The 16243-nt window shown below is 40.5% G+C and overlaps 1 protein-coding gene across 1 annotated transcript in view; it reads right to left on the bottom strand.

The window, feature by feature from the left end:
• ABHD2 (abhydrolase domain containing 2, acylglycerol lipase) overlaps positions 1-16243 on the bottom strand; it is a 41681-nt gene that overhangs the window by 13397 nt on the left and 12041 nt on the right. The window contains exons 4-8 of the mRNA XM_089687674.1: positions 14614-14797; positions 10619-10711; positions 4265-4372; positions 2538-2607; positions 1134-1218 (exon numbers count right to left, since the gene is read on the bottom strand). Of these exons, the coding sequence (XP_089543800.1) occupies positions 1134-1218; positions 2538-2607; positions 4265-4372; positions 10619-10711; positions 14614-14797 (540 nt within the window). The remainder of the gene's footprint in view (positions 1-1133; positions 1219-2537; positions 2608-4264; positions 4373-10618; positions 10712-14613; positions 14798-16243) is intronic.

Genomic DNA, 16243 nt, shown 5'->3' with positions numbered 1-16243 from the left:
ATGGTATCAGCAACGGATGATGATTTTACTATAGGCCGGGCAAGAACTGGTTAAATAGTAACCAGTTTATCAATCTACAAAAAATCTTCTTTAACCACGTGAGCTCTGGAAGGTTTTAACCCCTTCATGGCCATTTTTTGCTATTTAGCACTACGGTACTTTAACTGGCAATTGCACGGTCATGCAACACTGTACCCCACCAACTTTATATAATTTTTTCACACAAATAGAGCTTTCTTTTGGTGGTATTTGATCACCACTGGGTTTTATTATAAAAATAAACAAAAAAAGGCCAAAAATGTTGAAAAAACCCCCCAAAAAAACAAAAACCCCAAAACAATATTTTTTACTTTATGCTATTAAACATATCCAATAAAAAATAAAATCTAATTTAGTCATAAATTTAGATAAAAATGTATTCTGCTACATGTCTTAGGTAAAAAAAGAAAAAAAAAATCCCGATAAGTGTATATTGATTGGTTTCTGTGGAATTTATACTGCAAACTATGGTATATATAATGGATTTTTTTTGTTATACTAGTAAGGGGGGCAATCAGCGGTTAATGGGATTGTGATAGTGTGGTGGGCAATCTTGAAACTGGGTGGGAACTGACTCTGACATTACCAGTGACACTAATACAGTGATCAGTGATAATACTATACACTAATGACACTGACAGGGTAATCAAGGAGTTAAGTGTGTACCCAACAAATGTTAATGTGTGTATTATGCACTGCTGTTCACTAAAAAGGCATTTTTTCCTTCTTTGCAGGGAGAAGAAACAAAGATCATTCCTTCTGTAGAGAGCCCTATGTTGTTTGTCAACACAGGGCTCTGGGCTGTCATTGGACGCAGCTGATCAGCAATTCTCAGCTATGAATCATTGGCTGGGACCTGTTGACAAAATCCCACACAGCGGGAGTTGTCAGGGATTAGGGGCATGCGCCCTGAACCTAAAAGAAGGGAACGGCGTACAGGTATGTCACTGTGCCTGTAAGAGCCACCTGCCCACCTGCAGTACAATGTGGGTGGGCAGTCCTGAAGTGGTTAACAAGTCACTTTCTATATTTTGAGCAATAGCTACACAGGTATGAAGCAACTTTCCTGAATTACACATGTAAGAGAAACTTACCGGCCAGAGTCTTAGGAATGGACAGCAAACTGTCATGGACTAACGGGTCATCTACGGCGTTTACCAGCATGAGAGGAACATGAATCTAGAATGAGAAATAAACTCAGGAATAATATTAAACTACACCTGACTTGAAATCAATTGGATGTCAGAATGTGAACCATGTGGCTAATCATACGTTACATTTACAGAGTGTTACAGCTGTATACTTTCTTCTATAGTCACCCTTTTACTTGTCTGTACAAAGTCTGAAAAGGTATACATTTTCATGAGAATTAAATGCACAAAATCACTGAAGTGTCAGCAACCCACATACTGGCACAGCATGTTCACAGTGCTTCTCAGAAACTTCCTTTAATAGTAGAAAACAAGAACTTATAATGGTGAATTATGTTTGATAGAACTCTACCCATGCCATGTGTCTTCAGCAAAACACGTTAAGAGAAAGAATATTATAATTTGCCTCTACAGCCAGATTGGTTGCATCTGTCATACGCTGTCAAACTGAAGACTTCAATACCAAATGCTTCCGTGGGCACACACCACAGGGGTTCTAACTTTTTCCATACAGTTACAGTACGTTGATTTACACATAATGTTCTTTTATTTTTCAGCAGTAATGTAATAACCCAACACCCACCTGCTACAGTAATTACTTAAAGTGGTTGTAAACCTCAGGTATGAAATCTGAACAAAGCATATCCCTCTATAGTGTGTACTTGTCTCAGTTAAACACACTAAGTGTCATTTCTGTCTTCATTCCTCTATCAGAATCATTTCTGACAAGTTTTCCTGACACCAAGCGAAAAATGGTGACAGGGAGGGACTTCCAGCAAATTGTATGGAGGGAAGGGGGGGGGGGTGTCCTTTCCCTCTAATCAGCTCTCAGAACTCTCCTCACTAAGCTCTGCAGAGTGTAACTTCAGCTCTTTTTTTTTTTCTAATTCTTAGAGAAGCTTTATGCATTATTTCATAACACTTTGAATGCATATATAGAGAGGAGAAGACGGCAGATAAACAGGTACAACTTATGTAGGAGGATTTGTTTTATCTCTGTGTATCACTCACTTCACTGGGTATATGTAAGGGTTTACAACCAATTTAACTTTCACTACTGGATTCTCCATAGATGTGTTTTACACTACAGAAAACACAGCCGTAAAAAGTGAGGGTAATGCTCATCTTAAACCCAACCTGACCTCCAATATAATAAGCCAGCAGCAGGTTCAAGTTACAGACACAGGCCTTCAAAAATAAAATATTTTCAAATCCTTGATCAACCCTCCATCTATTCCCAAAACACAATTAAGGCATTTATGAGGGGCCTTATCACAAAAATGCCTTCACTCTACACCAGTACCTGAACTCTAAATATTGGAGTTATGTGCCTTAACAAAAACTTACATTCTGTAAATACCGAACACAGCTTTCTGCTTCATAGTACTCCTTAAGGGTCTCATAGCCATGGAATTTTCTGACAAAGGAGAAGCAAATAGACAAGAATCAAAAAAAGGAATGACAAAATTCCTTACTACTAACACTGAAGGGACAAAAAATGATTTTTATTGATTGTGCCGCCTGTCAAATTCTGCAGCCCGAGTTAAAATTGCTGGCTCCACAAAGCAAAGCATTATGGCTGCGAAACGTGTTTAGCTCTGTTAGGCTGTATGTTAGAATTGTGATGTGTGGCCTGGGAAGGAAAGGGAAGGGGTGGTAAGACAACAGGCCTGTTTTTACTGCCCCTGGATGCCCAGTGTGAAAGAGCCTTATAACAATTTTTCTGATATGCAGTGCAATGTTGGTGAGCTTTTTACACTTAACACAATTAGGCAGTACTGACCAGAGGAACAAAAAATGATATATGCAAACATATACTGTATATTTAACCACTTGAGCTCTGGAAGGTTTTACCCCCTTCATGACCAGACCAGTTTTTGTTATTTAGCACTGCGCTACTTTAACTGGCAATTGCGTGGTCATGCAACACTGTACCCAAATTAAGTGTGTGTAATATATATATGTGTAATATATATGTGTTTTTATATATATATATATATATATATATATATATATATTTTTTTTTTTTTTTTAAACAAAAATAGAGGTTTCTTTTTATGGTATTTGGTCACCACTGGGTTTTTTATTTTTTATTATATAAACAAAATAAGACCAAACATTTTGAAAAAAAAAACCAAACAAAACAGAATTGTTTACTTTCCATTATAAAACATATGCAATAATAAAAAAAAAAATCTAAATTTCTTCATAACCTTAGGCCAAAATGTATTCTGCTACATGTTTTGGTAAAACAAATCCCAATAAGTGAATATTGATTGGTTTATTGAAAGTTATAGCGTCTACAAACTATGGTAAATATAGTGGAATTGTAATTTATACTAGTAATGGCAGTGATCAGCAACCTACAGTGGGACTGTGATCGTGCAGTTGGCAATCTGACAATAATTGACGTTGGCTGGGAGATACACTATCTGACTGACACTGACATCATCAGCAAAGCGAATACAGTGATCACTGATAATACTATACACTGATACTGTACTAATGTCACTGGCTGGGAAAATGTTAACATCTAGGGGTGATCAAAGGATTAACTGTGTGCCTAACGATGTGTAATGTGTGCTGCTTTTTACTAAATATCTGCTTTGCAGGGAGAAGAAACAGATTGTTCCCCTTTAAACAGAATCTGTGTTGTTTGTCAACACAGAGCTCTGAGCTGTGATTGGACAAAGCCGAACAGCAGGTCTCAGCCATGAATTATTGGCTGAAACCTGCTGACAAAATCCTGTTGTGTCCAATCACAGCGGGAGTTGGGTGGGTAGTCAGCAAGTAGTTAAGCATACTTTTTGTCACATATAAAAAAAAGCAGAGCAAAGGCAATAGCCAAAGTAACTTCAAGTTATTTCAAATAACTTTGCCAGCTGAACGCTAATATATACTGTATGTCTGACTGCCAAGTACATCCACATTTTGTTCGTCTGCCAATTATCTAATTGGAAGGTATAATATTTTCTTACAAGACCAGCTATTTGTAGATTACTGCTAATCAAAAAAGATAAAAGGCCATAATATTAATTCTGTGACATTTAAAGTGTATTCTTTACATCTCTCACCTCATGATGGTATCATCGATCTGCATGAGAGATGTAGCTGTGTATAATCGGCTTATGACTGAATCCTCAAAGATTCTATTCATTCTGGCGTCACCAAACAGAGCATGTCTGAGGGGAACAAGCACATGCTTAGAAAAAGTAAAAATAAAAAAAAACACATGAAATAACTTGACATTAAAGTGATACTAAAGGTTCAGATTTTTTTTTTCAACTAACAAAACATGTTATATTTACCTGCTCTTGGTAATGGTTTTGCACAGAGCAGCCCAGATCCTCCTATTCTCAGGTCCCCCGCTGGTGCTCCTTGCTTCTCCCCTTTGCAGAGTGCTTTCTTTGGAGCACTCAGCCGCCTCTTCATAAAAAAAACACACAGAGCCTGGTTTGGGCCCCACCTTTCTCCCTCCTCACTGGCTGTGACTGACAGCACCAGGAGCCAAAAGGCTCCCACTGCTGTGTCTCAGCCAATGGGAAGGGAGAGACCCGGAAGAGCCTCTGCTCTCAAGCACATTGCTGGATCGGAATCAGGCTCAGGTAAATACTGGGGGGGCTGCACAATAAAGGTTTTTTTGCCTTCAAGCATAGAATCTTCAGCCTTTACAACCACTTTAGGAAAACATTTCAACCATTTTAAGCTTTGAAAGTAAAGTTCTGCCAGGAGCGAGCCAGAAAATCCACTTCTGTCTGCGCCTGTGACCTCCCACTCCTGCCCCCAGAGCCAAGGCTGATTAAGGTGCCCCTATTGGATGGGATGGCTGGGCATGGGCTGGACCTGACTTCAGGGGCATGGATTAGCACCAAGTTGTAATAAAATATTAAAATGTAAAGAAACATTAATGACTATTTTATTTGAAAATAATTACACTCAGGATTTATAGTTTCTGGAAAATAGTGAAACTAAAACTAAATGAAAAGCCTTTTTTGCCCCATAAAATAAACCCATACCACTTACTGTAGATATTAGCAAAAATAAATTTGCTGAATCAATAGGCTCATCACCAAAATGTAAAAATTACTCTAGCCTAGTGGTTCCCATACTCAGATAAAATAGCTGTCAAATACCTAGACACAGATATGGATTAAAAGTACCTGTGCAAAGTGAAGGAAATCATGAAAACAAGACCTGTTATGGGTACTTGAGGACTGAGGTTGGGAGCCTCTGCTCTAGTCGAGGAGTTTTCAAACTTTCTTAAAAAGCCAGCTTACTGTCCTTCAAATTTTAGGAGGGCTGGACAGTGGTCAGTGGGAGTAGAAAATGTCTTTGTGACAGTGGGAGTAAATGGTGTCCTATCTTTGGTGTCACTGGGAGGAAAAGCATCCCATCGTTGGTGTCAGTGGGAGGAATAGGGCCCCATTGTCAGTGTCAGAAATGAAGGCCCACTATTGCTGACAGAGAGTGAGAATAATGGCCCAAGGGCCAAACAGAAGCAAGCAAAGGGCTGCATCCGCCCCCTGTCTGCAGTTTGGAGACCACTGCTCTAGTACATGAGCAAGAGCTGAAGTAGTTAAAGCAAACACACTGTAAACGAATTAAAATGAGATTGTGATCCAGCACATTCCTTATTAAAGACACATCGCGATATGCACAGTAAAAGTTCGCTTTAGTGAAAACCATGTCAAACAATCAACAGATCCAGTGATACAAGCAGCTTATTGCACAAAGAGGCTATCCATTGTATTGCAGAAGCAATAAGTTGACATGACAAGCTGGAGAAATTATAGCTCTCTACCTGTCCAGGAAAAAACTGGCCATACACTGACTGAATTTAGGCGGGTTCCTGATAAATTCACCTAAAATTTGTTTAGTGGGTGGTCCTGTCAGATCTCTCCTGATATGTCTTATCTCTTAGACCTTTCACCATTTTCGCTGCCCATCCCTGGACTCGTTCTATCTTATTGATATCTTTTTGTAAGTGAGGGCTCCAGAACTGCACACAGTATTCTAGACAAGGTCTAAGGCATGCCATAACTTCTTTCCTGAAACCACAGGTAGCGGGAAAGAAAATCACTTGATTCCCCCACTAACACAGTCAGTGTCAATGGAGGAATCCCTCCTGTGGAGCTATCGGGAGGGGTTGGGGAATTAGCCTTTCCTGCCAGGAGAACACAGTGATTACAGCTAGCTGCTATAGCTGCAGGCAATAATAACATGGAACATCTGACAGGCTGGTTGTACCAAAGTTGAACAACAATCAAATTTGATACAATCAGTCTGCCCATAGATGGTTTGAATCTCGACAGCTCCCTGGTGAACCAAACAAAACAAAAATTTGAACTATCTATGCCTGGCTTAACTAACAATCTAGGAGAATCAGGTCTTCCTTCCTTCTGCTGGTATAGACACAAGGAGACAATAACTGCATTGGCCAGGAATTGAACTCAGGCCTCCTGAGAATTCTACTACTGATCCACTAATGTTTTGAAGTTTTAGCGTGTAATGAATGAGATTCTATATGTACTTTTTTTTTATGTAGGCTGTAAACTTACATAGGTTAAAGAATATGTCCTTAAACTGAACCTCTCCAAAACCGAGTTTCTTGTCTTCCCCCCAGCCTGGACCCCACCCCCCATTGACTTCTCCATAACATCCAACAACGCCACCATCAAACCCGCCCCGCATGCCAGAGTACTTGGTTTCATTCTGGACTCCAACCTATCCTTCCAGCCCCAAGTTCAATCTTTAACAAACTCATGCAGACTCCACCTCTGCAACATCGCCAAAATCCGCACGTTCCTAACCCCAGAAACCGCTAAACAGCTCATCCACTCCCTCATCATATCACGACTCGACTACTGCAACTCCCTCCTCACTGGCCTGCCTCGCCGCTGGCTATCCCCGCTTCAGTCGATCCTGAATACAGCTGCCAGACTCATCCACCTTTCCAACCGCTCCATCTCCGCCACCCCCCTCTGCCAATCCCTCCACTGGCTTCCGATTGCACAACGGATCAAATTCAAAATCCTAACACTGACGTACAAAGCCGTCCACCATACTGCCGCGAACTACATCACTGACCTAATATCCAAGTACCTCCCAACACGCACACTCCGCTCCTCACAAGACCTCCTTCTCTCTAGTTCCCTGGTCTCCTCCTCCCATGCCCGCCTCCAGGACTTCTCCAGGGTGTCACCCATCCTCTGGAACTCCCTGCCCCAACCCATCAGATTATCACCTACTCTCCTCTCCTTTAGGCGCACCCTGAAAACCCATCTTTTCAGGGAAGCCTACCCCACCCCCTGCTAACCTGCCGACCTCCTCCACTCTTCCTACCACTCCATCCCCCACAGCTATCTCCTCCTGTGCCACCATCCCCTCCCTCCTAGATTGTAAGCTCGAAAGAGCAGGGCCCTCGATCCCCTCATGTTTTGCATTGTATTGGTATTGTTCTATCACATGTTCTGTCCCCCTTTGTAATGTACAGCGCTGAGCGAACCATTGGCGCTTTATAAATACTGTATAATAATAATAACCCAACAGTTCATACTCCTGATATGTGCCTGCTGTACCATGTACTTGTATAAAGAAGTATCCGGTTTTCTTTGTATTGCTTCCTTAGTGTGTAATCCCTGGTGTTCCTGTCAGTCCATCTGCTCTCCTGCCACACTAGGCAGGACAGCATAGCGTGGTCAGTTTTCTGGCTGTGCTGGGTGCTCAGCCAGCTCTCCTCCAATCACACTTCTGTTGACATGCCCCCCTGCATAGTCATTCACTGGGAAGACCAGTGTAATGCTGTTTCTCATCCCTCAACCTATCTTAGCTCCTTATGCAGCTAAGAACAGAGGGAAAGTGATCACTTACAGCCTTTCATTTCAATTTTAAACTGAATGAGTTGGATTACAAGGTAAGGGTTCACAAACCTGAAGTCCGCTTTGTGATTTTTACCTACAGGTAAGCTTATAATAAAGTAAAATAAATATCTCCTAAACATGCACCGTTTAGGAGATATTTGCTGTTTTTGGCAGCCGGAACATGTGCTCTGAAGGAACAGCCATTGCTTAAGGGCACTGTGCTGTTGCCCGTGACTCCTGCGTGCATGCGCTAGAGGGCTTCACAATGTGCCAGGATGCGATGCATACTATCACATTATAACATTGCCTTGCAAGGGATTTTTTTTTTTAAAATCTGAATTTACTACCGCTTTAACTTTTTATGAAAAATACATAGCTGTGGAAAAACCTTTTCTGTGTGTATTCTCTCAGGGTAAAGAGAAAAATCTCTATTTTGCAGTGTAACCCAAACAAAGTCAGACACCAGCGGATGTCATACGGAGTAGGAAAGCTGAGAACATTGAGCAGATGCCACCCCACAGAGATAAAACACTACGTTTTAGAAAATAGAAGTCGACAGAAACTCTGCTTTGTAAACCAATGTTAGCGAACTGATTACAGTGTGCAGTAAAAGTAGGTTTAGTAGAAATGCATATCTTGATAGTGACATCATTTAAATTTTATTATTATTTTTTTTTTAATCTGAATTTACTACCGCTTTAACTTTTTATGAAAAATACATAGCTGTGGCAGACCTTTTCTGTGTGTATCCTCTCAGGGCAAAGAGAAAAATCTCTATTTTGCAGTGTAACCCAAAGGCAGACAGCAGCGGATCAAAACTGAGCTTCAGGCAAACCACTAAATACATGGTTTCAATACATATATGTGAACAGCATATTGAGCAGCTTCTGCACCAACTAAGACCAATACTCTGGAAGTTAAAGTAGAACTATATATAAAACTTTATTCTTCATTTTGGATAACGTAAGGGAGGGTCAAAACCTGTCAGTTTACTTTTTGCCATCTGTGTCCCAATGGGGAGATTTCCCTTCACTACTGTCCCATAGCCGCAACAGGAAGTGGGAGGAAATCCCTGAAAATTAACCACTTGCCGTCCGCCTGCTGCTTATAAACGGCAGGACGGTGGCAGTCCAGAGGTGGGTTGCCGTTCATAAACGGCACCCGCAATTTCTAGCTGTGCGCGCTCCCTGGGAGTGCGCAGCACCGCAATCCGGTTCCCGATGTGTCCTCCGGACACAGTGAAACACTGATCGTCGGACGGGACCTCTGTACAAGGTCCAGATCATGTGATCACTGATTGGCCAATCAGTGATCACATGGAAAGTAGTAAGCAAGATGTCAGTTGTAACATCATTGCTTACTACGTGTGTAATCTGTGAATGATCACAGAGGTCACATGGTACAAGGCTATTCACAACAGCCTTGTACCATGTGACAAGCTGTGACCAATCACAGCTCACTCAGTATTTCTCAATGGCTGCAAGAATGCAGACAGAGAGAAAGTGAAATGATTGCTTTTACATCCTACTGGGTGTAAAAGCAATCACTGTAAAAAAAAAAATCTTTATCACCCCCCACAAGTAGTACAGTGTCACCATGGTAGGGTGACAGTATGTAGGAAAAAAAAAACATAAATAATAATATAAAAAAATTAAATAAAAATGTAAAAAAAAGTTTAGAAATTATAATTTTTGGTTATAAACTAATTTGGCTTTTTTTTTTTACTAAAAATATAACGGAATACATTTTGTCCAAGATTTATGATGAAAGATTATTTATTTGCAAAATTTTATAAGAAAAACACTTTTTTTCAAAATTTTTGGACTTTTCATTTACATAGCAAAAAAAATAAAAATCCCAGTGGTGAATAAATACCACCAAAATAAAGCTTTATCTGTCTCAAAAAAATGGTAAAAAATTCATATACGTGCAGTGTTGCATGACCGCACAATTGTCATTCAAAGTGTGACAGCGCTGAAAGCTGAAAATTGTCCTGGTCAGGAAGGGGGTAAAAGTGTCCTGACAGGAAGTGGTTAAAGGAATCACTTGGGGACCCCAGAACTAGTGTTCTCATTTCCCCTCTATTACTTTTCAGGGGACAACAAGGGTGAATCTCCTTAGCAGGGACACAAACAGCAATAAAAACTGACAGATGTTCTAATACTTCTCCACGCTATCCAAAACTACAAAAAAGTTTTGCCTTTAGTTGTACTTCAAAATATTTGTCTTGGAGTTTCATATACAGCAGATAAGGAGAAGTTTGTCTCAAAGAAATGTGTTCTAGGAATCATGCAATACAGCTCAGGTTAGGCTATATTTTCTGCTCTACTGTAGGTCTAAATAATACACAACGGCTTCCTTGCTTGCTGTTCAGACCCATTTGTACACAGCTACTAAATCAAACAACATGTAAAAGCATCAGACATTTTCCTAAATTTTCTTGAACATTTTCTATTTCCTAAACAGAAGAGATAAATCATAAAAGTACAAATATTTGAATAAGTTTTGTGCAGAGAAGCAGAAGCATCCAGTAAATGACTCAATTGAGTTACTTATACAAGGCAATACCTATGAGACAGAATGATTTTCTTCATGTTGTCAGCCATGAGGAAGTTGTAAAATCGTCTACATTGATCCCACTGTAGGAATGTTTCCTGTGCCCTAGAAGAAACCCAGAAATGAGGAGTCAGAAGTGTCACAGAGGAAGCCCCAATCCAGGCGAGCACATAGGACTTGTCAGGCCATCACAAACACATTGGTGCAACTTTAAAAAAAATCCTGCTTGCTGCATCTTTAATGCACTTTCATCAAAATGCATGTTTTATAGAGTTCAATGGTAATGCACATAGAAACGCAGTGCACAGATATGAACTGGCCCTCAGACACAAATTTATTTTATTTATTACAGGTACTTATATACCATCAATTTACGCAGCGCTTTACATACCGTATATGTTGTACATTCACATCAGTCCCTAACCCTCAAAAAGCTTACAATCTAACATCCCTAACTCAGATACACACACACACTAGGGACAATTTAGACAGGAGCCAGTTAACCTAGGTAGTGCCGTGATTTGGGTTCGAACCAACAACCCTAGTGCTGCTAGGCAGAAGTGCTAACCACTTAGAAACATACCATGGCATTTGGGGCAGCACAGTGACTAACACCATGGCCAAGGAAGCAGTAGGATTACGGGACCTGAAAAGTTCACTTTGCTGAATGTTAACTCTGAACTCCAGGTATGCTCTTTATTGCACAAGCTTGGACTAATGTAAGTAAGAATATCTCATACTTGATGGGCCACTGGCAAAGCAGACAATGAAAGTCTTCTGGGTCCTTACCAATTGAAATTTTTTTTTATTTTTACTAGTAATTATTATTATTATACAGTATTTATAAAGCGCCAATGGTTTGCTCAGCGCTGTACATTACAGAGGGGGACAGAACATATGACAGAACAATACCAGTACAATGCAAAACATGAGGGGATCGAGGGCCCTGCTCTTTCGAGCTTACAATCTAGGAGATGGCGGTGACTTACAGTGGGACTGACACTGCAGCGGGACTGACACTGGGGGGGGACTGACTTGGTTTCACTGACATCCCCAGTGACACCAATACAGTGGTCAGTGCTAATAAAAAGCACTGACACTGTACTAATGACACTGGGCAGGAAGGGGTAAACATGTGGGGTGATCAAAGGGTTAACTGTGTGCTGTTTTACTAGGGGCTGTGTGTTAGGGCTTCACTGAAAGCACACTGCTTTGCATGGCTGTGCTGTGTGCATGAGCTGACAGGGAGAACATTTTTGTTTACAAACAGTTCTTCCCCCGTTGGAGATGCTCGGCAATCACTGGGCGCCGCCGAGTAATCACAGGCCGGGACCCAGTGATTGACAGCCGCGGCTGGCGTGATATACGTGATTTTGCGCACCCGTACCACCCTGTAGCAGTACTTCTGCTATAGGGCAGACGGGAAGCGGTTACCAAGCAGGCTGGCAAGTGAGCTGGGAATTTGTTTTTGATGTGCGTTGCCCTTCCATGTGCCCCTTGCTGCAAAGGCTGGTTATAGGTTGTAGTGGTTGCCTTTGTTTATACAGTTAGACCAATTTAAAGCGTTCACCAGTACACAAGTGCCTCCCAGTTTCCCAAGCAGCTGAACAAACCACCAACATCTGCTGGCATACTCCGTTCAAAAATTCAATAGAATGTCCAGCGCTGCAGAAACAATAAAAAAAAGGGGAGTTTTACCCTGCAGATGACTTTCCAAGCCTTTTACCAGATTTCCAATCCACTTGTGTCTTCTCCTTTAATAAATGATTAAAGGAGAAGACACACACTTGGTGATTTTGATAGTTTATTGGACCCATTTGGCATAAGTGAATTGAAAATCAAGGTAGACGAATGTAGTAGTAAAAATTATACCTGGAGTTCAGCTTTAAACCAGTGGTGATACCATACAGAGGAGCAAGATTTACAACTATAATTATTTATCTTACATCGAAAATTGGATTTCTTTCATAAATTTAGGAGCAAACTGGAAAAAAATCATACAGCCCTAAACATTAGGTTCACTTACAAAAGACAGAACATTGCCTGTGGCTGTATTATTCAACTTCCTATCGTATATTCCATACATGATAGGAACAAACAGATACTATAATCAGTCATGCTTGGACTGGATGTAGAACTATTTATCTTTCTCCGTCAGGCCTCACTGTGGAAGAGGATAACATAATAATCTTTGTACTGTACTTTGTGATATCTACTGTTCTACGTCAAAAAATGTCACATGCAACCTGTAACAGTATGTACAAGATATAGAATATAGCACAATCAATAGTGTAAGTTAAACATACAACTGAACGGTTTTCCACTAGAGGGAGTAGATGTGGCACAATGGTGTCCAAGGTTAATGTCCAGTACACATGATGAGAAAATCCAACGAAAGATCATCTATTTTTCTGCTTGCTAGTCTCATATCAGAGGACCTGTCACTGATTATTGGGTCTTGTGCACACTGGACGTTTTTACAGCTCCTGTTTTTTGCTTCCGCCATTTTGTTTTCTCTACAGCCAGTAAACTCCCCAGCATGGTATCCTATGTGTCCATGCACACATAGGCTTTAACCAGTCTTTTTTGGCAGGGGCATTTTCTGGCTAAACCCCCCCCCCCCCCCCGAACTAGTGGGCTTCAAGAGGAATTTTTTTCTTTTTTTCCGTGTAAAAACGATCTAATGCTGAAAAACGCTGATAAAAGCTGAATATGCAACTATCCAGCATTTATGAGTGTTTTTGAGCCTCAAGCTTTTATGGGAGTGTAGTTTTACTAAAAAATGCAAGCGCTAAAAACCACTAATGCAAAAACACTAAAAAAACACGACAAAAGGCATTCTACAGCTAATACCACTGGTATTTTTTAGAACGTCCAGTGTGCACAAGGCCTTGCTATCACAGGGGATATTTACACTCCCTATGATGACAATAATAAAGAAAAAAATAAAGGAGACAGAGTAACAATTAAAAAAAAAAAAAGTAAAGATAGAAAAAATGTACAGCGCCATCCTTGCATGCAAAGGCAAACACATATGTCGGTCCCACACACATACGTAAACAGCGATCTCACCACACAAGGTATCAATTCAAATGTTAAATTCACAGTAATAAATTTTAGCATCAGACCTGTGTAAATCTAAAATGGTAACCTGTAAAGGCTTTTAAAGCGTACGCAGTTTTCGCCGTTGCAAAGGCATGCACAATTTTAAAGTGTGACATGTTTGGTATCTATTTCCTCAGCATAACATCACCTTTTATACTTTACTAAACAATTGGGTATTATGTGTTTTTGTGCATTAAAATTCATTAAAGTGTATTTATTCCCCCCCAAAAAATTGCGTTTAAAAAACCGCTGTGCAAATACCGTGTGACATAAAAAGATGACAACATCCATCATTTTATTCTCTAGGGCCTCTGCTTTCAAAAATATACATTTTCACATGTAAAAAAAAAAAATAAAAAATGTCAGCAAAGGCCTGGTGGTGAGGAAAGTGAATGAAACCAATTCTTTCTGGATCATGAACTATGATTCCAGTTTCATGGTAACTTCATGCATGGAACTTGTTATCTTGTTTGACTTTTCCAGCCTGTTACTCAGATATCTGAATGGAAGCGAATTGAATGTGCATCATTCGTCAGGCGTATATTATTATTTTTAGTATATGGCCTCTTCTGCCCAATTAGGAGGTTTTGGATATCTTAAAATTTGGGTGAGAAAGATTAGATGTTCTATCAGAAGACAGAGGGACAGAATCTGGAAAGATGAGGAAGAGATGATGGTAATGACTGCACATTAGAGCTGACTTAACATGATTAGTATGCCATGCTATGTATTCTGCTGTTCCTACCTACATATTATAGCTAATCATAGCAGGATAACTCGTGCTCAGACTCAAGTTTCAGTCCACATGGCAGTGGGGACAAGTTTGCATTCTGATGCTTTTAAATCATTGTAAAGTTACCAAGAAATATATATATATATCATATGCTATAAAGATGACTTACCGGGAAGCACTGTACCCCTGGCACACACTGGCACAGCACAGGACTCTCTCCTGGTTGACTACAGCTTCACCAAGGAATTTACACACTATGTTTCCACCAAGGCTAAACCCCACAACTATCAGCCTGGTCTGAGGATACGTCTTCTTGATGTAGTTGACCATTCCTCCAAATTCCCACGTACAACCTTAGGGTAGAAAATGACAGGCTGAAATCTAACAACTGAGTCAGCAAAATATGTAAAGCTGAATTTAAAGTGGTTGTAAACCTCAAATATGAACAAAGCATATCCATCTATAGTGTGTACTTGTCTCAATCCAGAATACTAAGTGTCATTTCTGTTTGCTGCTTAGTTCCTCTGCTATCAGCAAATGTCATTTCTGAAAAGTTTTCCTAACCAGAGAAAAATGTTGACAGTGGATGGAACTTTAGCACACAGCCAGTGATTGACAGCCTCAGCTCTGTTCCTGTGCGCTGTGTGAAGAGAGTGTCTCCTTTCCCTACAATCAGCTCTCCTCTGCTTTTCAGAGTGGAGAGATCCTGTGTAAATTCTGCACTATGAATGCATGTATGGGGACAGATGTAGGAGGACTTGTTTCATCTCTGTGCATCACCTGAGGCTAGTCAGTTCACTGGGTATTGTAAGGGTTTACAACCACTTTAAAAAGGTAAGACTAATAGGTCTGCAAATCTCATAGCTGATGGACTGCTGTGGAAGCTGACAATTACTGTAGTAGGTGGTGCTACTACACTGATCGAAGTAATCTTTCAGGTCCTGTGCTGAGTGGCTGCTCCAGTGCACAATGACCACAGGCGGACAACTCACTCGGCACTGCAGCCTTTCACAGAACCTCTTGTATTTTTTAATGAATACAAGCCATTCTTTGATTGGAGGAGGTGGAGCAGAGAAGCAGTGATGTTACAATCTCTATCTCGTTCCAACAAGCACTTTGTATTCACCGGAAAAAAAAATATGTAAGGTTCTGTGAATAATGGCCATGTCCAGGGAGTGACCCCCTGTGGTCAGTATGCAGTGGGGCAACCGCATGGCACAGGACCTGCAAGACTACGGTGATCATTGTAATAGCAATGACGAACACAGTGACTGTGCATACTTACATTGGTTCAAGCTGGTTAAATTTAAGTATGTATTTAAGATCAAACTTTCAGTTCAGCTTTAAGTATTTGATAACCTAAAACATGAAATATGAACAAAGCATATCCGTCTATATTGTGTACTTGTCTCAATTAAGAGCACTAAGTGTCATTTCTGTCTGCTGCTTCATTACTCTGCCATCAGCAAGAAACACTTCTGACAAGTTTTCATGACACCAAGAAAAAAAAAAAGGATGACAAGGTTGGGAGACTGCCTCAGCTCTGTTCCTGTGAGATGTGTGGAGGGGGGGTCTGTCTCTTTCCTCCAATCAGCTCTCGGAACTCTCCTCACTGAGCTCTGCAGTTTGTCATTACAGCTCTGCCCACTTTTTTCTGAACTCTGACAAGCTGTATAAATTCTTTTAAGGAATGTTCAAAAAGAGAGGACGCAGATACACAGGTACAACATTTTTAGGAGGCTTTGTTTCATCTCTGGATCACCTGAGGCCAGTAACTTCCCTGGGTATATGTGAGGGTT

This window comes from Staurois parvus, unplaced genomic scaffold (genome assembly GCF_062004578.1).
Source record: "Staurois parvus isolate SC_StPar_1 unplaced genomic scaffold, SC_StPar_1.0 ptg000432l, whole genome shotgun sequence".
Taxonomy (NCBI): Eukaryota; Metazoa; Chordata; class Amphibia; order Anura; family Ranidae; genus Staurois; species Staurois parvus.
This window is presented reverse-complemented; position numbering and strand designations above follow the sequence as displayed.